The sequence below is a fragment of the Pseudophryne corroboree genome, chromosome 11, assembly GCF_028390025.1.
Source record: "Pseudophryne corroboree isolate aPseCor3 chromosome 11, aPseCor3.hap2, whole genome shotgun sequence".
In the NCBI taxonomy this organism is placed as follows: domain Eukaryota; kingdom Metazoa; phylum Chordata; class Amphibia; order Anura; family Myobatrachidae; genus Pseudophryne; species Pseudophryne corroboree.
The window spans coordinates 314,591,279-314,615,739 of NC_086454.1; the positions used below are offsets into that span (position 1 = coordinate 314,591,279).

Here is a 24,461-nt window from a genome sequence, read left to right on the forward strand (position 1 = left end):
CCGCCCAACAAAGTATTTTTGACTCTTCCATCATAGCCATGCGGCTTCGAGTGCCGCCTTTATGGTTTATGTATGCCACCGTGGTGGCGTTGTCTGATCGTACTTGAACAGGCCTGTTCTGTACCAGAGGCAGGGTGAGAGATAATGCTTTGAACACTGCTCTCAACTCCAGAATGTTTATTGGGAGGAGTGATTCCTCCTTGGTCCAACGACCCTGAAACAAGTGTTGCGACAACACCGCACCCCATCCCCTCAGACTGGCATCCGTTGTCAGCAGGACCCAGTTGGGGACCCAGAAGGGACGGTCCCTGCTTAACCGCTGGTCCTGTAGCCACCAGGTCAGCGACAGACGAACCTCCGGATTCAAAGTGATCATCTGAGATCTGATCTGATGAGGTAGGCCGTCCCATTTTGACTGGAATAAAATTGAGCCTACTCTACCATGTCGAATGCCGACACCATCAGGCCAAGTACTTGCATCGCCGAGTGTATCGACACTCTGGGGCGACAAAGGAAGCATCTTATCCTGTCCTGAAGCTTCAGGACCTTATCTGGAGACAGAAACAGCCATTGACTGTGTGTCCAGAAGAGACCCCAGGTGCACCATGCGCTGAGCTGGGACCAGCGAGGACTTCTTCCAATTGATAAGCCACCTGTGGGCTTGCAGGAAGTTTACCATCAGTTGCAGATGACTGAGAACATCACGGGAATTTGCCAGAATCAGCAGGTTGTCCAGATACGGCAGGATTCTGATCCCTTAGCGACGGAGATGTGCCGTCATCACGGCCATGACCTTGGTGAAGATCCGAGGAGCCGTAGCCAGTCCAAATGGTAGAGAGCCTGGAACTGAAAGTGTAGGTTGCCAATAACAAACCGCAGAAACTGCTGGTGTGACATGGCAACAGGTATATGCAGGTATGCATCCTGTATATCCAGGGATACCATATAGTCTCCGGGTTCCATAGCCAGTACAAATGAGCGCATTGTTTCCATACGAAACCTGAACACTCTCACAAACTTGTTCAGGGATTTGAGGCTGAGTATAGGCCGCAATGACCCATTTGGTTTCGGGACTAGAAACAGGGTCGAGTAATAACCTCTGCCTCTCTCTGGGACTGAGGTACAGGCACAACCACCCCTGTACTCAGGAGAGAACTGACAATCGTTTGCAAAGTTGTGCCTTTAATGGTGCAAAACTGCCGAGGGGGACGTCTCAGGAAAGAGACAGCATACCCGTGAGAGACAACTTCCAGTACACATGCGTCTGAAGTAGTCTTTAACCAGACCTGGGCGAACTGTAGAAGTCGGCCTCCCACACCTGGGGTCCCCACGGGGAGGACCGTCCCGTCATGTAGCAGGCTTGTCGTGTCTAGAAGCAGGCTGACGGGCTTGCCCAGGATTGTTTGGCCTTGGGCTTTGTGATTTTGGGAGCACGAGATTGTCTTGGGTATGCCTTTTTGCTTTCCCTTGAGGCCGAAAAGAACGAAAGGTGGTACTGTTTGCCTTCTGTGCAGAAGGATTAGCATTTGGTAGGAAAGCAGTCTTAGCAGCTGCTAACTCAGACACAATTTTATTCAGGTCTTCACCAAACAAAATGTCCCCAGCGAAGGGGAGCACCACCAAGGTCTTTTAGGAGTCTAGGTCCACCTTCCATAACCTCAACCACAGAATACCGCGAGCCAGGACAGACGTAGTTGACACCTTGGCCGCCAGCACACCTGCCTCAGAGGAAGCCTCCTGAATGTAATAGGCGGTGGTAGTAATGTGAGACAGGTATTGTCAGATATATCCTCGGACAGCTCTTCCTCTAATGCCTGAACCCACGCTTCAATACCTTTTGCAGCCCAGGAGGCCACAATAGTGGGCAGTGGGCCTATGCACAGCTCCCGTAAAGGAGTAAATAGAGTTCAGGCATCCCTCCACGTGCTTATCTGTCGGTTCCTTCAGTGAGGTGACGGTGGTGACAGGCAGAGTTGATGACACCACGGGTCGGGTGATGTGAGAATCCACCGGTGGTGAATTTTCCCACTTGCTACATAATTCTGAAGGGAGAGGATAGCGAGCCAAAGCCCGTTTATGCAGAGAGAATTTCTTCCCTGGAGTAGCCCAGGGTTCCCTTCTGATATCCACTAAATGGTCAGAATGGGGTAACAGAGTTTTAACCACTTTCTGCCATTTAAACATAGTTTTCTTTGCCACAGTAGTGGAATCCTCTCATCAGAGATTTGTAGGATTTGTTTAATAGCAACCACTAAGGCAGGGACATCAATCTGCAAGGGAGAATCCTCATCAGCAACACCAAATTCAGTGTCTGACAGGACCGTATGCTCCCCCCTCCTTTTCAGATGAAACATCAGAGAGGTATGTGGACTGTGAGGAGGAAGTAGCCCACTCAGATGACCAGAGACACGAGAGTGACCTGGAGTGGATTTCTGTCTAATCAAAGACCGATTTAATTGTTGCAACTGGTTAGACAAATTTTCCGCCCAAGGTGGATTAACCATAGGGACAATATGTTGCTGTAGTGGCACATGCGATCCCATAGGGGGCATAAGGCGTTCTACCAGAATACCCAGTAGGTTAGTGAACGCAGTCCAGGGTAGCTCCAGGAGCTGTAGACTGACAAAGAGGTGTATGACACAAAGTACACAGACCATCATACAAAACTTCCCCCTCTGGTAAATCCTTGGAGCATGCTCTGTATGATGCAGGAACTTCCACTGAATTACTGCCCATTCTGTTAGACATTATGATATGAATGCAACAACAGAGCGACTTAGTACGATAAAGCCAGACAAAATACAATACCTGCAAATATATATATATATAACCCAGACGCACCGAACCTACTCCCTCAGGGTACAGAATATAGTGACAGATATATCTGGGAAACACTGAAATTGAAACCATACAGCAATATATACACACATATACAGAACTGGTATGGTCGGCACTCCCAGTTTATAAATTAGCTGCCCCGGTGCCTTCCTTCTGGGGGATATAAAAACTGTGTTCTTCTAGAGAGGGGTGTTCCTCAACCCACTCTCAATGCTGAAAGAACAGGCGGCACTCCAAGGACTAGTGAAAATCAAGTGTATTGAGCAAATGAATCAAATAAATGGCATAACTCCGCCAACGTTTCAGTGCCGCGCAGGGCGCTTTTTTCAAGGCCGTATGCTAACCACACAAAACAGCCTTGCATACAGCATACAGTTGGTACAGTTGCATACAGTTGGTGAATGGAGCGAGACATGATGTCCCAGATGTGCTCAATTGGATTCAGGTCTGAGGAACGGGCAGGCCAGTCCATAGCATCAATGCCTTCGTCTTGCAGGAACTGCTGACACACTCCAGCCACATGAGGTCTAGCATTGTCTTGCATTAGGAGGAGCCCAGGGCCAACCGCACCAGCATATGGTCTCACAAGGGGTATGAGGATCTCATCTCGGTACCTAATGGCAGTCAGGCTAGCTCTGGCAAGCACATGGAGGGCTGTGCGGCCCCCCAAAGAAATGCCACCCCACACCATTACTGACCCACTGCCAAACCGGTCATGAAGGATGTTGCAGGCAGCAGAACGTTCTCCTTGGCGTCTCCAGACTCTGTCACGTCTGTCACATGTACTCAGTGAGAACCTGCTTTCATCTGTGAAGAGCACAGGGCGCCAGTGGCGAATTTGCCAATCTTGGTGTTCTCTGGCAAATGCCAAACGTCCTGCACGGTGTTGGGCTGTAAGCACAACCCCCACCTGTGGATGTCGGGCCCTCATACCATCCTCATGGAGTCTGTTTCTGATCGTTTGAGTAGACACATGCACATTTGTGGCTTGCTGGAGGTCATTTTGCAGGGCTCTGGCAGTGCTCCTCCTGTTCCTCCTTGCACAAAGGCGGAGGTAGCGGTCCTGCTGCTGGGTTGTTGCCCTCCTACGGCCTCCTCCACGTCTCCTGATGTACTGGCCTGTCTCCTGGTAGCGCCTCCATGCTCTGGACACTACGCTGACAGACACAGCAAACCTTCTTGCCACAGCTCGCATTGATGTGCCATCCTGGATGAGCTGCACTACCTGAGCCACTTGTGTGGGTTGTAGACTCCGTCTCATGCTACCACTAGAGTGAAAGCACCGCCAGCTTTCAAAAGTGACCAAAACATCAGCCAGAAAGCATAGGAGCTGAGAAGTGGTCTGTGGTCACCACCTGCAGAACAACTCCTTTATTGGGAGTGTCTTGCTAATTGCCTATAATTTCCACCTGTTGTCTATTCCATTTGCACAACAGCATGTGAAATTGATTGTCAATCAGTGTTGCTTCCTAAGTGGACAGTTTGATTTCACAGAAGTGTGATTGACTTGGAGTTACATTGTGTTGTTTAAGTGTTCCATTTATAGAACAATGCTGCCGCCATATCGTAGCATTGTTCTATAAATTCCTATGATAGTTGTAGCCTTTGCACGTTGACTTATTGTAAAATATGTGGCATGTCTTATTTCATTAGTGCACCTGATCTTTATGTATATACTCTTTTATGTACTCTTTTATGTATTTTTCTTTGTATGTTTATCTAGAGCACAGGTTCTCAAACTCGGTCCTCAGGACCCCACACACTGCATGTTTTGCAGGTCACCTAGCAGGTGCACAGGTGTATTAATTACTCACTGACACATTTTAAAAGGTCTGCAGGTGGAGCCAATTATTTCACTTGTGATTCTGTGAGGAGACCTGCAAAACATGCACTGTGAGGAGACCTGCAAAACATGCACTGTGTGGGGTCCTGAGGACCGAGTTTGAGAACCTGTGATCTAGAGCATCATATCATGATTGGTAACACTTTTGTTATTTTGGAGACTTATCTATATAATGACGTTCACTGCACAGTTGTTTATTGACGTTGCCATGGTTGCTTTGTTTAGCCCCTGCACGCTCGCTGGACGGACCGTGAGGGAGTCACTTCCGGGTTGAAGGGATGTGACGCATCCGGATGCCGGGCAGCGTGTACGGCGGCGGCGGGAGACCTTCATGCGGTTAAGGTATTTAAACTGTTTGTGTGTTTGTAACTGTATCCTGACGACGGGGCTACGGCTCCGAAACGTAGATGTGTCATTAAAACTACTTCACGTTTGATATTTGAAAGTCTCTGAGTGCCGCCTCCTTCCGTTGCTTATATTGGGGGCTGCTTTGTCCATGAGGAAGGCACCGTGAGCACATTATCATTGCAGTCGAGGGTCTGCTGGAGTGCCGGACCTGTGTGTGTGTGTGTGTGTGTGTGTGTGTGTGTGTGTGTGTGTGTGTATGTTATATATATATATATATATATATATATATATATATATATATATATATATATATATATATACACACATATACATATACATACATATATATATATATATATATATATATATATATATATATATATATATATAAAAAAAAAAAAAACACAGCTGGGTCCTAGACCGGAGGTATATATTACAATACTCATACAATATATTCTATTACAGGTACACTCTTTCTTAACTAACGCTGTCTGTATAAAGACATGTAGAATACTCAAGTGTTTGTAAAGTCACAGCACTGTATACAGGCGGCTTTACAAGGGAAACATTGCCCTTCAGTCCCGGAGACAAGCCGCAGCTTTGCTCAAGATGGCGCCAGCGTCTCAGTCAGGGAGAGTGGGAGGCAGCTCCAGGGCGGGAAAATCTACTCAGAAATGGCGCCCTGGGCCAGGGGAGGGGCTACAGGTCAAGCACCACCTCCCCTGTGCTGGACTTCCACACCGGGTACTATGAGTCTTATTAAATGGGGTGTTAGTACACCCGACCTGTACCCCGATGCCCCGGTGGTCTTGTGGGATACCTGCTCGGAGACCGTGTCCACGTCAGCACCGCGACCCATCTCTCTAGGTCGCAGACGGAACGCAGTTTAAATGGCGGGTGCCGCCAGGGAAACCCTCTTACCTCCTCACCATAGCAGCCACGCGATTCAGGAGAGCATCTGCGACCAGGTGCCTAAGCCGGAGCGTCTCCGCCACAAGTACCCGTTAACTAAGACGCGGGAGTGTGCAACGCCGCTTGGGAGGTGATGGAGCTGCAGCGCCGAAGTGTCACCCTGACATACAGCGCTGACAGCCCAGAGAAGAAATCTTCTTAGAAAGTTTTTCAGGGCTGCCCAGTGCAGCCCTCCTGTTAGGTGACCTGCTGCTGCAGACACCAACTGAAAACTGAGCTCTCAGTGCCTGGAGGCGGGGTTTATAGGGGAGGCTCCAATGCATCCTAGTACAGCCGAAAGCTTTAGCCTGTTGGTGCCTCTGGATCAAGATCCCCTCTACACCCCCGATGTTTTCCTGTGGAAACCAATGTATCCTGCTGCAGAAAATTATGTTTCAAGCAAAAGTTTCAGTATGGACGTGTGCAAGCCAATAAAAATAACCCTGGATAGACAACGGACCCGGTTTCCCGAACTTCTCTAGTGATCCGATAATTCCAGTCTCTGAAATAGTCGTTCTCTTTATCGAAGTCTCGCTCGTCCTCTCCAATGGTCACAGTCAGGCGTTTCTCCTCAAAGTCGGGCTCCTGCTCTTTCCGCATGGTAGCTTTCTTTAGCACCTGAACCAGAAACAGAAATGCAAGTAGTGTGAGATCTTGACGGGTAAATGCCATAGAATCTGACATCCGCTACAATACAAGTATAAACCGTTTCCAGCACACATAGTAATAATATGCTGACATTTAATTTTGTACAAAATTCAGGATGCAAAGCACAGATATTAAATGACGATACTTTAAAACGGGATAAAATGTAAAACGGACCCAACGTCAAGTTTAATAACTGAGGGCTTGTAAGTACCAAACTTTTATTTACCGTATATACTCGAGCATAAGCCGACTTTTTCAGCACTTTTTTTTGTGCTGAAAAAGCCCTCTCGGCTTATACTCGAGTCAGTAGAAGGAGGGACACGGAGGGCACAGCGCGCGCCTCTCCTGTGTCCCTCCTGCGTCTCCGGCGGGTCTATTAAATGAAGAACCCGTTCGTGAGCTCTGATTGGCTCACGAACCGGCACTTCATATAACAGACCCGCCGCGGCCACCGGTGACGCAGGAGGGACACAGGAGAGGCGCGCGCTGTGCCCTCCGTGTCCCTCCTTCACAAGACAGTGCGGGAGCGGCGGAAGGTAAGTTATACCTGGCACTGGGGGAGCATATTTGACACTTGGGGGGGGGGGCATATCTGGCACTGTGGGGGCATATCTGGCACCATGGGGGCATATCTGGCAGTATGAGGGCTGTGTACGGCTAGAGCTGCATTTCCCACCCTAGGCTTATACTCGAGGCAATACGTTTTTCCAGGTTTTTGTGGTAAAATTAGGTGCCTCGGCTTATATTCGGGTCGACTTATACCTTAATTTTTTTTCTAAAACAAACAAGCAGTGGCTCAAAACAAGTCTGTTTAGAATGGAAAAGCTTTTTGGAAGTGCAAACCTGTAATTGCTCTACACTAGATCTTATACAGTACATATAACCAGAACAGCAACAGATAACCGCATTACGTTACCTCCTTGGCATGACGGAGTCCTCTCTCCCAAGCACTCTCTATAGGAGGGTCTGGAATAGGGGGAGCAAGAAGCTCCTCAGTGACTGGAGCGCCCTAAAAAGAAAAGAAAAAAAATCATTTGTGCCAAAGGCTCTATCCAGGAACAAAATACTGCGACAAAGACCAGATTCCAGGCATTCCACTGACAGAAGTATGGTATGCACAATACCCAGGAGACCAGAAACATGTAGTTATTAGACTTTATAATCATCTCATGCTTATGTAGTCAGCATCCACCCCATCCCGATCCCTTTAACACCAAGCCAGGTACCTACAGTTTACAACTTACCCAAGAGTTCTGAGGCAGCTGCGTCCCACTGGTAGAAGTGCCGCTGGGTGTAAATGGGTCCGGTTTTGTTATAAGTGAGTAATTCCCTTTATCATTCATACCAGGATGTATAAACCGGCAGCTCATACCCCAAGTGCAGTTACCTAAAGAATAATAATTGATGTGTAAAATAAAATAGACGGTCATGGATACACTGCAGCTTATAGGATTGCAGGACATGAACCTCAAAGCTTGCCAGATAAGGTACCAGTGTGCTTAGCTCAGTGGATCCCAAACGTGGTCCTCAAGGCAGCCCAAAAGTCTAGGTTTCAGGGTTATCCCTGCTTGAGCACAGATGTAATAATTAAGTCACTTGTGCCTAAGCTGTATATCCTTAATACCTGGACTGTTTCTGTACCTTGAAGACCAGGTTTGAAGACCACTGGCTTAGCTGGTTCTTTATAATAGAAGAGAGAGGAGGCCACACAAGGGACTATCAGGATACTTGGCTAAGCACCACGTGACAGCACCATCATGCAATATGGCTGCACATGTAGGTGGTCAGACTAGGCGTCCTACTGCCTGTTCGTGCGGTGGGTGACCAAAGCAGCAGAGCATTCTTCCTTTAGCTGCATTTTATAAAAACAGAAGAAAAATAATCTTATCAATTGCAATCAAATTTATTATCTTACACCTCTGAACATTCCCGATTTACAATACAGACATTTCTGTGAAAAACGCAACCTGTGCAGGCCCCGCCCACTAATTCATGAGGTAACACCTTCCAAATTGTAGAACCCTGTTTCTTTACAGCTAAGTAAACCGGAACCATGCAATACCCACATTTGTGGGCACACGTGCTGCAATATTGCTCTGTTGTTCCTTGGCTTCAGAGTCGCAGCAGCTTACACAGACCACTAATAACACTACTCAACAGCCATTTTGCATTGGACAGGATATGTATTGATTGCTATGTCATTTCATGCGCAGAATTTAAATATACCACCAGAAATTTAATATCAAGTAAGGTTTTGATATTTAGAAAATTGGAATTAAAAAAATGTAAGTATTTAATCACAGTAATTGATCGTCAAGACTCTGTTCTGCCTGCACTATGGGGTATTCATCCTGGTCAGACTCCTCACCCTCTATATCATCAGAATTCCCCTCTTCATCTTCCTCATTCTGTTCTATGTGCTGGTCCTGGGGCAGAACCCTCCTCGTAGCACCTAAGGGGCATATTCAATTGTTCTTGGATTTTTTTAAACACAGTGCTGGGTTTTTCTTTTTCAACTGAAGGAGAGAAAATGAGCCGCAGTGATTTCTATAGAAATCAGTGTCTGTTTACTCTCTCATCTACAGAAAAGTCGAATTTATCCTAAAATCATTATTTTTCGGAAAAACTGTTGGGAATTTCTCTGGAACCCCTTGGACACTGTCCCCCTTAATGACTAATTAAGCAACTGTAAAGTTCCAGTTAACTTAATTAGTTCTTAATTGCTCACCTACTGATCGGACCCAACGGACCGATCTTATGCCGCATCGGTGTGTGTGTGCGTGAATTTGTCCCCATGTGTGTCCGATGTCAGCAACAGGGACAACTACATCTGCCAGCGGAATTTATCCCTTCCCCCCGCCGCCCTGTGAGAATTTGACCAATTTTTTTAATTGTATACTGCGGGTATCAGGAGCGCGCACATCCGCTGTAATCCAAAACTGTTTTTTCTACATTTTTTTTGCAGGTAAATTGAATATACCCCCCTAAGAATCAATATATCACAAAGATGTGGCCAGAGAGAGAGAGAAACCTATGTTACTGGAAAGAAAAAAAAAAGGCAAGTACCCTATTGGTTGAGCCGCATAAAATCCTTTTACCTCCACTTCACAATACGTTGGGCTTAATGAAGAAATTCATGAAAGCTCTGGATACAGAAGGCCAGGCTTTCAGTTATCTGAAGGAAAAGTGTCCGAAGGTAAGTGAAGCAAATCTAAAAGAAAGACTAATTTGTTGGCCCTCAAAAACTGCTTACGGATGAAATATTTAACGCTACATTGAAGGAAATTGAGTCTGCTGCTTGGTCCTCCTTCAAGGCTGCTGTATGTGAATCTTAAGGAACAGAAAACAGCTACTATGTGCCCATCGTGAATGAACTATTGGACAACTACAACAATATGGGCTGTAGAATGTCACACTTCTAGACTTCTTCCCCGACACCCTGGGTAGTGTAAGTGATGAACATGTAGAACGTTTTCACCAAGACATTCTGACAATGGAGCATCGCTACCAAGGACACTGGGACCCTGGAAAGATGGGAGCGACTGCTGGTTCCTTGTTAGATAGACAATGGACGCTGGGACCCTGGAATGATGGGGGCGACTGCTGGTTCCTTGTTAGATAGACAATGGACGCTGGGACCCCGGAATGATGGGGGCGACTGCTGGTTCCTTGTTAGATAGACAATGGACGCTGGGGCCCTGGAATGATGGGGGCGACTGCTGGTTCCTTGTTAGATAGACAATGGACGCTGGGACCCCGGAATGATGGGGGCAACTGCTGGTTCCCTGCTAGAGAGACCAATGAGACACTGTACAAAGAGAAAGTGTCAGCATTCTATTTACCTACAGCAAAGTGACTTCACGTTTTATCTTTTATTAACATTACATTATGGCTAATTTGGCTTAAGAGTTTCTGAAGTCTATTTTCTGCAGTTTTTAAGCATTTATCTAGTTTTATTAGCATTTTATAAAAAGAATATGATGAGAATATTTCAATACTATAGAGATTAAGTTACATTTTTACTTATCTTACTTTTTTCAGATATAACTATTACTGCTTTGTTAGTTGTGTGTATCTAATAAGTGTGAGGTGATCGGATTTTTCCATTGAATTCAGCATCCCTAAATTAGGTGAAAGCACAGTCACATGCCAGATGCTTGGGATTTCTAATCATTTACACCTTGTATTACACAAGTCGGTATTGGAGGTAGCTGAGCAGCATACAAGCAGGAAAAAAGCCACCAATAGCCCAAGTACGCAGATTAGTGCCGTTTACAGACGATTATTTTTCACTCTTTATAAAGACACTCAAGTTTATGGTGCATATACCACACTGTTCAAGACCTAATGTCACAAACCAGGATTCCTCTTTTAAATGCGATTTTAACATTTAATTTGTTTTAAAATAATTTGTGTGATCCCCAATACAGATGTGTCGGCATACAACTATCCTCAAATTGCGCCAAATAGCCCCATTTAGCGGGCACAGTTGTCCATTTTCATCGCCTATGGATAGGACACAAAGCTCAGAATCAGAATCAGCTTAATTGGCCAGGTATACTTGTGTATACTAGGAATTTGTCTTTGGTTTGCTATACAACAGCCAAGTAGGTAACATAAGCAGGTGTGTGTGTGTGTGTGGGTGGGGGGGAAGGGGGGCGCAAGTAAAGTCATACAGATAGGTATACCATAGGGACCCAAGTGAGTTACATGTACGTTTAGTCAGTTAGTGTTCAGGAGTTCAGCAGGCGGACCACTTGGGGGAGGAAACGTCAGGCTTCTGGCGGACCCGGCGGGGATGGTCCTGTAATGCCTGCCTGAAGGAAGCAGTGACCCGGATGCAACGTACCAAAAGCATCATTGTGGTTTAACCAAAGGCAACATAAGTGACCCTAGCTGGCTACATGTTAGAGACATAGATAAAAGATGCAGGAGGAAGAAACATGAATTTATTCAGTGCTGGCTGTAGGACAGCAGTCACCTGATACTGGGAAAACCCTGAAGAAGATCAGTTAAAGAGAAATGATGACATATTGGCTATTGAGCTTAATCTGTTGGCAAGATACACAGGACCATAATTACACTGTAGCCACACACTTTACTGTATGCAGAACACAATATATATCTGTATATCTCCTCTTCTGTACAAAACTCCGGGCAATAAAACATTCTCCTCAACCAGACCAGACCCATTTATATTCAGGTTGCTGTACTGCACAGCAGTACAAAGGTTGGACAAAGTAACATTTGCCACCTAGTGGATACAGCAGTTATGCCAGCAGTCAGTAATGTCAGCTGGATACTAGCGCGTCCACTTGCTACAATGCAAAACACAACTAATTATTAGAATAATTCAGAAGTGCACCACGTCCAAATTAGCAGGGTGTGAGGAATCCCAGCGAGGGAGCATGGTCACAAATGTTTGTTGGCCAAATTTTAGGTTCAAAAATAGAAATACAATTTGGCTTTTAAACTTTTCAAATGTGCTAGTAGCCTGCACACATTGGGGATAGCCATTCTGTGGGCTGACCCAGCATTTAATAAAATTGCAGACTATTAAATCACTGTGTGGGGGAAGGAGAGTCTGTTTATTAGTAGGTCTGTTGTAGTAAAGGGGGGTACACACAAAGAGATCAGTGCTCAAATTCTAAGCAATCTGAATAGATTGCTTAGTAGTTAAGCATGGATCTCTCCGTGTGCATGCCCCACAGCGATAGCGATGCGCGTCCGCGCGCATCTATCACTGGTAGTAGATTGGCCTGCATGCAGGCACAATCTAGCAGGTCGCTCATTTCACCACTGGGTGAAATGCGTGCCCCCTTCCCCTGTTCTCCCCCTCGCTCAGCACACATCGCGCTGCGTTGAGCCGGGGGAGAGATGTGCGCTGAGCGGTCACTAATAGAAGTTTTAAACTTGCTAAATATTAATCCAGGGATCCTCTTAGATCTAGGGTGATAAACCTGCTCCTAAGCGGTGGTTTTCTCCAATGGCAGACTAGATTTGGCATGTATGCAGGCCAGACCTACAGGACAAAAAAAACAAAACACCAAAACACTGTTTGGGATTTACTTTATGAAAGACCCTGAAATGTTTTCATATAATATCGCTTGTGCAATACTGGTGTTAAAAAATTCCATCCACATACAGCTGATCACAAGATCAACAATGGTATGCTTACAATGAATATTACACAGAAGAAAAGAAGAAAAAAAAAAGAAAAGAAAAAAAACATAATAGAATGGGGAAAACCAGAGTAAGGCAATTATATAAGCAGCACACCCAGTGAACCCTGTCATGAACTATGTACAAACACAGGAAGTAGGACGAATAAAAGCTGGAAGTGACAGGTAATCACCATGGATAGCACATACAAGGATTCAGCCGGATGATGCCTAAAAAGGTCAACCGACAACTTGGCTGATCGCATTATATACAGTTAGCCCAATATCCTATAGAACAGGAAAAGAGAAAGCATACCTAATGGATCATTTCTTATAGCTTATTATTGAACTAGCAAAAATTACAGACACCAGGGCCGGATTAAAGTCGCTACTGACACAGGAGCTGCCGGGTTTCTGGAAGTCCTGCTGCCGGGAATCGGGGATCTGTCATGTGTGTGGTATATATACATACATACATACACGCACACATACATACACACATCCCAATAGATAGATAGATAGATAGATAGATAGATAGATAGATAGATAGATAGATAGATAGATAGGATAGGATAGAGAGAGAGAGAGAGAGATAGATTGAGAGATTATGGGGTATATGCAACTGCGGTCGAATTACATCTGGAATTCGACCGTTTTCATATTCAACACAATTCGACAGTCAGACACCCTCCAGCCGGGACCCGAATTCGACATATTCAATAAAAAACAGATTAGACAGTCCCGCTGTTGAAAAACGGACCAATTGACGATAGTGTGCGTCCTGGATTCGACTTCATGGACGGCTCAAAAGTGTGTAAAAAATCCTGAAAAAAATTGCGTGGGGTCCCCCCTCCTAAGCATAACAAGCTTCGGGCTCTTTGAGCCGGTCCTGGTTGTAAAAATACAGGGGGAAAAATGACAGGGGATCCCCCGTATTTTCACAACCAGCACCGGGCTCTGCGTCCGGTCCTGGTGCCAAAAATACGGGGGACAAAAAACGTAGGGGTCCCCCGTATTTTTAACACCAGCAGCGGCCTCCACTAGTCAGCAAGATAATGCCACAGCCGGGGGACACTTTTATATCGGTCCCTGCGGCCGTGGCATAAAATCACTAACTAGCCGGGGTACCCTGGAGGAGTGGGGACCCCTTAAATCAAGGCCCCCCCCACCCCTCCAGCCACCCAAGGGCCAGGGGTGAAGCCAGAGGCTGTCCCCCCATCCAAGGGCTGCGGATGAGAGGCTGATAGCCAAGTGACAAAAAGAAAGAATATTGTTTTTTGTAGCAGAACTACAAGTCCCAGCAAGCCTCCCCCGCAAGCTGGTACTTTGAGAACCACAAGTACCAGCATGCGGGGGGGGGGGGGGGGGGGGGGGGGGGGGGAGACGGGCCCGCTGGTACCTGTAGTTCTAGTGCAAAAAAAATATCCAAATAAAAACAGTAGACGCACACCGTGAAAGTAAAACTTTATTACATACATGCACGCCAACACACACATACTTACCTATGTTGACACGCCGACTCGGTCCCCTTCTCCACGTAGAATCCATGGGGTACCTGAAAATAAAATTATACTCACCAAAATGGGACCCCTTTCCCCGAATGCCAGGACACCCCGTGACTCCTGTCACAGAGGGTCCCTTCAGCCAATCAGGGAGCGCCACGTCGTGGCACTCTCCCGATTGGCTGTGCGCGTCTGAGCTGTCAGACGACGCATAGCACTATGCCGCTCCATTATCTTCAACGGTGGGAACTTTGCGGTCAGCGGTGAGGTTACTCGCTGTCGTGGCCTTTTTTTGTCGAAAAGTACTGTATTGCATTGTCGAATCATTTTTCTGTGTCGAAAATGCCCCGTTTTTCGACATTTGCGGCAATTCGACCGCAACTGCATATACCTATAAATATAAATAAATATATATATATATATATATATATATATATATATAGATAGATAGATAGATAGATAGATAGATAGATAGATAGATAGATAGATAGATAGATAGATAGAGCGAGAGTTTATATATACAGAAGATCGCGTACCAAACCCTTCTTGGCCAGTCCGGAGCAATGAGGATCGTCTGAACTCTTGTTCTTTTGATAATTTTGAGAATCCTTGGGATGAGTGGAAATGGAGGGAAAACATACACGGAGTTGAACACCCACAGAAATACCAGGGCATCCACTGCCACTGCATGTGGGTCCCTCGACCTTGAACAATACCTCTGAAGCTTCTTGTTGAGGCAAGAGGCCATCATGTCTATTTGAGGCATGCCCCAAAGACTAGTCACCTCTGCAAACACCTCTGGATGGAGGCCCCACTCTCCCGGATGGAGATCGTGTCTGCTGAGGAAGTCAGCTTCCCAGTTGTCCACTCCCGGAATGAAGACTGCTGACAGCGCCACCGCGTGTTTTTCCGCCCAGAGGATGATTCTTGTAACCTTTGACATTGCAGCTCTGCTTTTCGTTCCGCATTGTCGGTTTATGTAGGCTACTGTCGTTACATTGTTTGACTGAACTTGAATGGCTTGATCTTTTAGAAGATGTGCCGCCGTTAGAAGACCGTTGGAAGAATGTTTATCGGAAGGATGGATTCCAGATTTGACCACCTTCCTTGGACGTTTTCCCCCTGGGTGACTGCTCCCCAACCTCCGAGACTTGCATCCGTGTTTAGAAGGATCCAATTCTGAATCCCGAACCTGCGGCCCTCCAGTAGGTAAGAAGTTTACAGCCACCAGAGGAGCGAGATTCTGGCTTTCGGCGACAGACTTATCCCCTGGTGCATGTGAAGAGGAGATCCTGACCATTTGTATAGGAGATCCAGCTGGAAAGACCGTGCATGAAATCTTCCGTACTGTAGAGCCTCGTAGGAGGCTACCATCTTCCCCAGAAGACGAATGCACTGATGAACCGGTATTCGGGCTGGCTTCAGGACATCCCAGACCATTGATTGGATCACCAATATTTTCTCCACCGGTTGAAACACCCTCTGCACTTCCGTGTCGACAATCATCCCCAGGAAGGACAGTCTGCCCGTCGGCTCCAAATGTGACTTTGGAAGATTCAGGATCCAACCATGAGCCCGGAGCAGTCAAGTCGTGAGAGCAATGGACTGCAACAACTTCTCCCTGGATGATGCTTTTATCAGCAAATCGTCCATATATGAAATTATGTTCACACCCTGCTTGCGGAGCAGAAGCATCATCTCTGCCATTACCTTGGTGAACACCCTCGGTGCCGTGGATAGGCCGAATGGCAGCGCCTGGATCTGATAGTGATAGTCCAACAGCGCAAACCTGAGATAAGCCTGGTGTGGCGGCCAAATTGGAATGTGAAGGTATGCATCCTTGATATCCAAGGATACCAGGATGTCTCCCTCCTCCAGACCTGAGATCACCGCTCTCAGAGATTCCATCTTGAACTTGAATTCCCTCAAATATGGATTTAACGATTTGAGGTTCAATATTGGTCTGACCGAACCGTCCGGCTTCAGCACCACAAAAAGGTTTGAGTAGTAACACTTGTTTTCCAGGTGAGATGGAATTGGAACAATGACATTTGCCTTTTCCAATATTTGAATGGCGTCTTGTAAGATAGCCCTTTCTGTCAGCAAAACTGGTAAGCCCAATTTGAAAAATCTGTGAGGTGGGAGCTCTTGAAACTCTAGTCTGTACCCCTGAGTTACGATATCTTGTACGCAGGGGTCCAGGCCTGAGGACGCCCAGACCTGACTGAAATTTCTTAGACGTGCTCCCACTTGCCTGACCTCCAGGCTGGGAGGTCCACCGTCATGCTGAGGATTTTGAGGAAACAGAACCTGGTTTCTGTTCCTGGGTGCAGGTTTTCTGGATTTTCCCCTACCACCTCTGAAGAAGGTGGAAGGGGACTTGGACTTCTTAACTTTTGCGGTCCGAAAGGACTGCATTGTAGACGCAGAGAAGGATTTCTTTGGCGTTGGAGTGGCTGAGGGAAGAAAGGTCGACTTACCCGCGGTTGCTGTGGAGATCCACGCATCCAAAGCTTCCCCAAATAGAGTCTGTCCTGTGAAGGGTAGGTTCTCCACACTCTTCTTAGATTCCGCATCCGCAGACCATTGGCGCAGCCAGAGTCCCCTGCGTGCCGAGACAGCCATGCAAGACGTCTGTGCAATCAGATTACCAAGGTCCTTCATGGCCTCCACCATGAAATCCGCAGAATCCTGTATGCGACGTAAAAACATTTCAAGGTCACTTCTATCCATAGTATCTAAATACTCTAGTAACGTGCCTGACCACTTTACTATGGCTTTAGAAATCCATGCACAAGCAATAGTGGGCCTAAGCGCCACGCCTGAAGTAGTGTATATGGATTTGAGCGTTGTCTCAATCTTGTGGTCTGCTGGCTCTTTCAAAGCGGTAGACCCAGGGACAGGTAAAACCACCTTTTTAGACAATCTAGAAACAGAAGCGTCTACAATCGGAGGGTTGTCCCACTTTTTCCTATCCTCTTCAGGGAATGGAAAAGCAACCAGAATTCTCTTTGGGATCTGGAATTTCTTCTCTGGGTTTTCATAGGATTTTTTTAAATATTGCGTTTAATTCCCTAGACGCAGGAAAGGTAAGGGAGACTTTCTTATTGTCTGTAAAGAAAGCCTCCTCGATCTGTTCAGGTACCCCCCCTACTATAACCCCCTGGTACCGCACAGGATAGCTGGAGTTATGTGGAGGGTCAGCGCTCCCTGTCAGCGTCTCTGTATGTGATCTGCAGGGAGAAAATGGCGCTGGATCCACTCTGAAGGAGAAGCTCCGCACCCTAAAATGGCGCGTCGTCCCGCACTTTTAAAGCTTATACTGGCCTGAGGTAATCAATGCTAGTAGCAGTACAGTGTCCCTGATAGCTTCTGTGACCAGTGTAAGGGTGTCTGCGCTGGCCCAGGACGCCCCTCACAGCGCCGCATCTCTGTGCCTCCCGCAGTGCAGCCACAGCGCTGCGCTCCAACCCTGATGCCGCCATTCTCACCAGATCCCCGCTTGTCGGGTCACCGGTGTCCAACTCTCCACGACGTCTTCTGGCTCTGTTAGGGGGTGGCGGCAGTGCTGCGGGAGCGAGCGGGGGCTTGCGATCGACACCCTCAGGAGCTCAGTGTCCTGTCAGCAGAGATAGTGGCCATTAACCTCAGATGGTTGGACACTACTCCTCCTCCCCCCTCCCCCCCCCCCCCCCCCTGAGTCCCACAAAGCAGGGAGGCTGTTGCCAGCAGCCTCCCCGTGCCTAACTCTAATAAAAACAACAAAACTGGAAAAACTAGTATGGAGCTCCCCTAGCTGTTACCGGCTCCTCCGGCACATTTTCTAATCAGAGTCTGGTAGGAGGGGCATAGAGGGAGGAGCCAGCCCACACTAGCAAACTCTTAAAGTGCCCATGGCTCCTAGTGGACCAGTCTATACCCCATGGTGCTAATGTGTACCCCAGCATCCTCTAGGACGCAAGAGAAAATGCTTTTAATGAACACTCACATAGCCAAACGCAGAGGTCGACATTTCGGTCCTAGCATGGACCTTTTTCAAGACCAGGTCAAGCAGCCAATAGGATCATACACAAATAGAGTCATCAATAAGGCACTACAAATACCAGATGGAAACCACTCCCACTACTACAGCCAATCGATACACATTAGTCATTAATACATTAGAACAGTCTGTTAAAAACGGGAGACATACATATTGGCATCAAATAATGGCACCTCTTACTATGTTTTATATATACACTGCTCAAAAAAAATAAAGGGAACACTTACAACACAATGTAACTCCAAGTCAATCACACTTCTGTGAAATCAAACTGTCCACTTAGGAAGCAACACTGATTGACAATCAATTTCACATGCTGTTGTGCAAATGGAATAGACAACAGGTGGGAATTATAGGCAATTAGCAAGACACCCCCAATAAAGGAGTTGTTCTATAGGTGGTGACCACAGACCACTTCTCAGCTCCTATGCTTTCTGGCTGATGTTTTGGTCACTTTTGAAAGCTGGCGGTGCTTTCACTCTAGTGGTAGCATGAGACGGAGTCTACAACCCACACAAGTGGCTCAGGTAGTGCAGCTGATCCAGGATGGCACATCAATGCGAGCTGTGGCAAGAAGGTTTGCTGTGTCTGTCAGCGTAGTGTCCAGAGTTTGGAGGCGCTACCAGGAGACAGGTCAGTACATCAGGAGACGTGGAGGAGGCTGTAGGAGGGCAACAACCCAGCAGCAGGATCGCTACCTCCGCCTTTGTGCAAGGAGGAACAGGAGGAGCACTGCCAGAGCCCTGCAAAATTACCTCCAGAAAGCCACAAATGTGCATGTGTCTACTCATACGATCAGAAACAGACTCCATGAGGGTGGTATGAGGACCCGACGTCCACAGGTGGGGGTTGTGCTTACAGCCCAACACCGTGCAGGACGTTTGGCAATTGCCAGAGAACACCAAGATTGGCAAATTCGCCACTGGCGCCCTGTGCTCTTCACAGATGAAAGCAGGTTCTCACTGAGCACATGTGACAGACGTGACAGAGTCTGGAGACGCCAAGGAGAACGTTCTGCTGCCTGCAACATCCTCCAGCATGACCAGTTTGGCAGTGGGTCAGTAATGGTGTGGGGTGGCATTTCTTTGGGGGGCCGCACAGCCCTCCATGTGCTCGCCAGAGGTAGCCTGACTGCCATTAGGTACCGAGATGAGATCCTCAGACCCCTTGTGAAACCATATGCTGGTGCGGTTGGTTCTGGGTTCCTCCTAATGCAAGACCTCATGTGGCTGGAGTGTGTCAGCAGTTCCTGCAAGACTAAGGCACTGATGCTATGGACTGGCCCGCCCGTTCCCCAGACCTGAATACAATTGAACACATCTGGGACATCATGTCTCGCTCCATCCACCAACAGACTGCACCACAGACTGTACAGGAGTTGGCGGATGCTTTAGTCCAGGTCTGGGAGGAGATCCCTCAGGAGACTATCTGCCACCTCATCAGGAGCATGCCCAGGCGTTGTAGGTAAGTCATACAGGCACGTGGAGGCCACACACACTACTGAGCCTCATTTTGACTTGTTTTAAGGACATTACATCAAAGTTGGATCAGCCTGTAGTGTGTTTTTCCACTTTAATTTTGAGTGACTCCAAATCCAGACCTCCATGGGTTAATAAATTTGATTTCCATTGATAATTTATGTGTGATTTTGTTGTCAGCACATTCAACTATGTAAAGAACAAAGTATTTAATAAGAATATTTCATTCACTCAGATCTAGGATGTGCTATTTTAGTGTTCCCTTTATTTTTTTGAGTAGTGTGTGTATGTATACATACATATACACGCATATATATATATATATATATATATATATATATATATATATATATATATATACACACACACACACATATATATATATATATATATATATATATATGAAAAAAGGGGGGGAGGGTGTAGCGCCATTTGTGAGGTATGATCTCAGTAATTATTAAATTAGATAATTTAAAAAGAAATTACAAATACCATAAACAAAACACACATAACCTCAATAGAGGTGTCTGCCAAGCCCTAAGGATGTAGTGCCGGTATCACACTGCTGAAACGTATGGAAAAATGGATAGATGGGGTTCGGCGCTCAGTGTTGCTAAGAAATGGTTAAAAGCCAAAATAGCGATGTATAAAAAATTTAATATGAGAGTAAAAAAGTTACACAATATACATAAAAAACATAAAAAATATATATGGACCAAAATATTAAAAGGATAAGGAGATCAACTTAGCTTTAGAAAACAGCAGGGGGTTAGTGCATGAAACCCAACCCTTCTGAAGAAGTCTGATGAGACGAAACGCGTTGGGTTTTTTGAGACGCATGAAACCACTTGACAATTTAATTTAAGGTATTGTCTCAGTCTCTGAGTGCCGCTGATTGGAAGTACCCGTTTTTTTTTATATATATATATATATATATATATATATATATATATATATATATATATATATATATACACATATACACTTGCAAATGTCGGATCGGCACTCTCCTGAAGACGAGTATATTGCTCAGGTGCCCTCTGGAGAAATTAATGCAGGTAACAGGCTGTGTAGCAAACAGCGGCACTCAGAGACTGACACAGCGAGAATAAAGTGCTGGTGCTTTTAATTCATGGCTGGTAAATCCAACGTTTCGGGGCGCGCAAGCCCCTTTTTCAAGGTGAGACAAAAACAATACAAAGTGTGAAAACAGTGAGAAACAATTTACCTTTATGGTGAGGAGGACCCACGTGTGGGAAGGACTGCAGCGTCCGGGGGAGCCTGGAGCTTCCGTCCCGGATGTGGTGACGTGTCAGTGTTGCGGTCACGTGCCCTCCAGCGCGTCTCAGGCCACCCCGTTGCCATGACATCCTGACGCTCCATGGTTGCCATGGACGTCTGTGGCAAGTGCGGGTGCCGGAGTCGCAGAGGAGGCGCGACTTCAAACTGGGGATGATTGATAGTGCAAGTGATGATTGCAGGCCGGGAAAGAGCTATTACAATATGTAATAGCTCTTTCCCGGCCTGCAATCATCACTTGCACTATCAATCATCCCCAGTTTGAAGTCGCGCCTCCTCCGCGACTCCGGCACCCGCACTTGCCACAGACGTCCATGGCAACCATGGAGCGTCAGGATGTCATGGCAACGGGGTGGCCTGAGACGCGCTGGAGGGCACGTGACCGCAACACTGACACGTCACCACATCCGGGACGGAAGCTCCAGGCTCCCCCGGACGCTGCAGTCCTTCCCACACGTGGGTCCTCCTCACCATAAAGGTAAATTGTTTCTCACTGTTTTCACACTTTGTATTGTTTTTGGCTCACCTTGAAAAAAGGGCTTGCGCGCCCCGAAACGTTGGATTTACCAGCCATGAATTAAAAGCACCAGCACTTTATTCTCGCTGTGTCAGTCTCTGAGTGCCGCTGTTTGCTACACAGCCTGTTACCTGCATTAATTTCTCCAGAGGGCACCTGAGCAATATACTCGTCTTCAGGAGAGTGCCGATCCGACATTTGCAAGTATCCATAGGACTCCAGCACCCTTACGTGCTACCGTCCACCTGGGATAAGGCACCCCTAACTTCATGATATTGAAAGACTTCTAAAAACAAACATTTCTTTTTACCTCGTGATGAGCACGAACCACTAAAGTTCAGCACAGCACTTTCTGCACTTCAGCACTTTTTATCACTTGCACTTTACTGGGAAGAACGTTGTTGCATTGTGGAATTTTCCACACTTCTGCATCTCCATTTAAGGCCTTGAATTTAGAAGGGATCCTGGCACAATATGTCACAACCAACGGCACGCGGAGCAACATCTAGCAACCAGGCTAAACTATATAGTTTCACTAATGCAGATGCTGACCGATTGCTATTTACCGAGGGACTTACCCCTGCCGACGAGGAACTTTGCATGGATGATATCTATCACCAATTACTCAAACTGAAAAAAAGAGAAGTGGACTATCTGATGCACGGGATCTCCCTGTCCAACTACTATCGCGAAAAAATGATACCCAGAGGGTTTCGCATTCGCAACGTTCCCACAATTGGAAGATTTAATGCAGATTTCTGCGATCGGTGGACCGGCATCCTTAACAAATGCAGCATGGACCTCATGCTGCTGGTGGTTGAGGAAGCCGGCAGGGAATTGAAAATCACCCGGGACAAGATCCAGTCCTTTGAACAGGAACATCAGTCATTGCTTACTTCGGACAGCAATCAAGCATCTATTAAGAAACTACAAACGGCCTGCGACAACCACAAAAAAGAGTTGATCAAATTCAAACGGGTCAAATTATTGACAGTCCAGGAAGATTACGAAACCAACCGAGTCTACCGATGGCTTTCCGGGGGGGAACCCGGTGATCATAAGCCATACAACTACCGATCAAAATTCAGCTGGCGGAGACGAAGGGAAGAGAGGCAGAAAGACAACGTCACCTCCAACAGTGACAGCGATTTCGTCTTAGCCGACTCTGAAGGTCCCCCTGAAGCTCAGGACCCCCCTTTAGGGGCAAAGCCTGCCACAGGGGCAGGCACAAAAACCAGAGGGCGCCCACCCGTAGGGGACAACAAAACAAAAGGCTCCAGAAACAAGAAGTGAATACCATCTATAATCTTTCCGATCGAGAACTTACCCCATTGGAAATTAAAGTATTAAATCATGGACTCTCATTTGTCCCTACAAATGAATTTGACGAACTGACCTGGCAAATCGATCTACACAAGTTCACCCGCAAACTTCGTTTACAAGAGCACTTTCAAGATCAAACACCAGTCACCAGTTTTGAACCGCATCAGTCCTTTATTAACTCTGCCCGCGGCTCCAAATTTGACCCACCGTCGTCCAATCCATCAATAAAGACCTTTACACGACTACTGGACGAATCCTTGATGAAATACACCCAGGCCAACCAGAGCCACCATCGCAACATGTCACGCTCTGAATACAAAGCCTTAAAGCAACTTGCTACCTATAAGGATATTGTGATCCGCCCCGCCGACAAGGGGGGCGGAATAGTCATTATGAACACAAGCGACTATAAACACGAAACATATCGCCAGCTGGGCGACGCATCAGTCTATGAAGCACTGACTGCTGATCCAACCAAACAGTTTAAAAGTGAAGTGGACAACATTCTTGACTCAGCACACCACACCGGGTTAATAACCAGCAAATTATGCAAAGCGCTTAAACAAGACTTTCCCGTTGTCCCCTTGTTATTTTTGGTTCCCAAAATACATAAAAGTTTGGATCATCCCCCGGGCAGACCGATAATCTCCGCGCACAAAGCACTTTTCCAGCCGATTTCCATCTTTCTGGACAGTATATTGCAGCCACTCATTCTAGCACAACCAAACTACCTCAAGGACACTACCAGTTTTTTAAATCTACTCAAAACAGTCGGTAGGGTACCCGTGGAAACCATCATCTGCACGGTAGACATTTGCAGCCTGTACACCTGCATTCCGCACGATCAAGGGCTAGCGGCAATGAGATCATTTTTAATCAAATCTAACATGAAGAACTTTGATCACAGTTTGTTCTTGCAATTACTCGAACTAATATTAACCCGCAATTATTTCCTATTCGACGGAAAATACTACCGGCAATTAAGTGGCTGCTCTATGGGAAGCAATGTATCTCCCTCGTTCGCAAACGTCTTCATGTTAGAGGAAGAGCAGTCCATGTTTTTTAATAATGACGTTTATACACAATATATTCTACACTACTGTAGATATATAGATGATGTGTTTCTGCTGTGGACCGGTGGCAAAGAAAGGTTTGAAAGGTTCATCGAAGCCATTAACACTAGATCGTCCACCATTAGAGTCACTTCGCAGTGTGACCCCAGTAAATTAAATTATTTGGACGTTAACATCATCATCAAGGATGGCATGCTCCACACTGAAGTGTACCACAAGCCAACCGACAAAAATACTTTATTACGCTACAACAGCCACCATCCTACTGCCCTCAAAAAGGGGCTTCCTAAATCCCAATACATGAGGGCAGCCAGAATTACCAGCGATCCGACACAATTGGAATCTGCTTTAAATAACGTGACCGCAAGGTTTAAAGAGAGAGGCTACAACAGCAATTTATTACTTACTAACGAACAAAAAATCCTGACCACAAATAGA

General features: G+C 46.5%; 1 protein-coding gene across 4 annotated transcripts in view; it reads right to left on the reverse strand.

Moving 5' to 3' along the window:
* ZC3H18 (zinc finger CCCH-type containing 18) overlaps nucleotides 1–24,461 on the reverse strand; it is a 182,130-nt gene that overhangs the window by 113,037 nt on the left and 44,632 nt on the right. For all 4 annotated transcript variants that reach the window (XM_063945649.1, XM_063945650.1, XM_063945651.1 and 1 more), the window contains exons 4-6: nucleotides 7,873–8,015; nucleotides 7,545–7,637; nucleotides 6,441–6,598 (exon numbers count right to left, since the gene is read on the reverse strand). In XM_063945649.1, coding sequence (XP_063801719.1) covers nucleotides 6,441–6,598; nucleotides 7,545–7,637; nucleotides 7,873–8,015 — 394 coding nt within the window. The remainder of the gene's footprint in view (nucleotides 1–6,440; nucleotides 6,599–7,544; nucleotides 7,638–7,872; nucleotides 8,016–24,461) is intronic.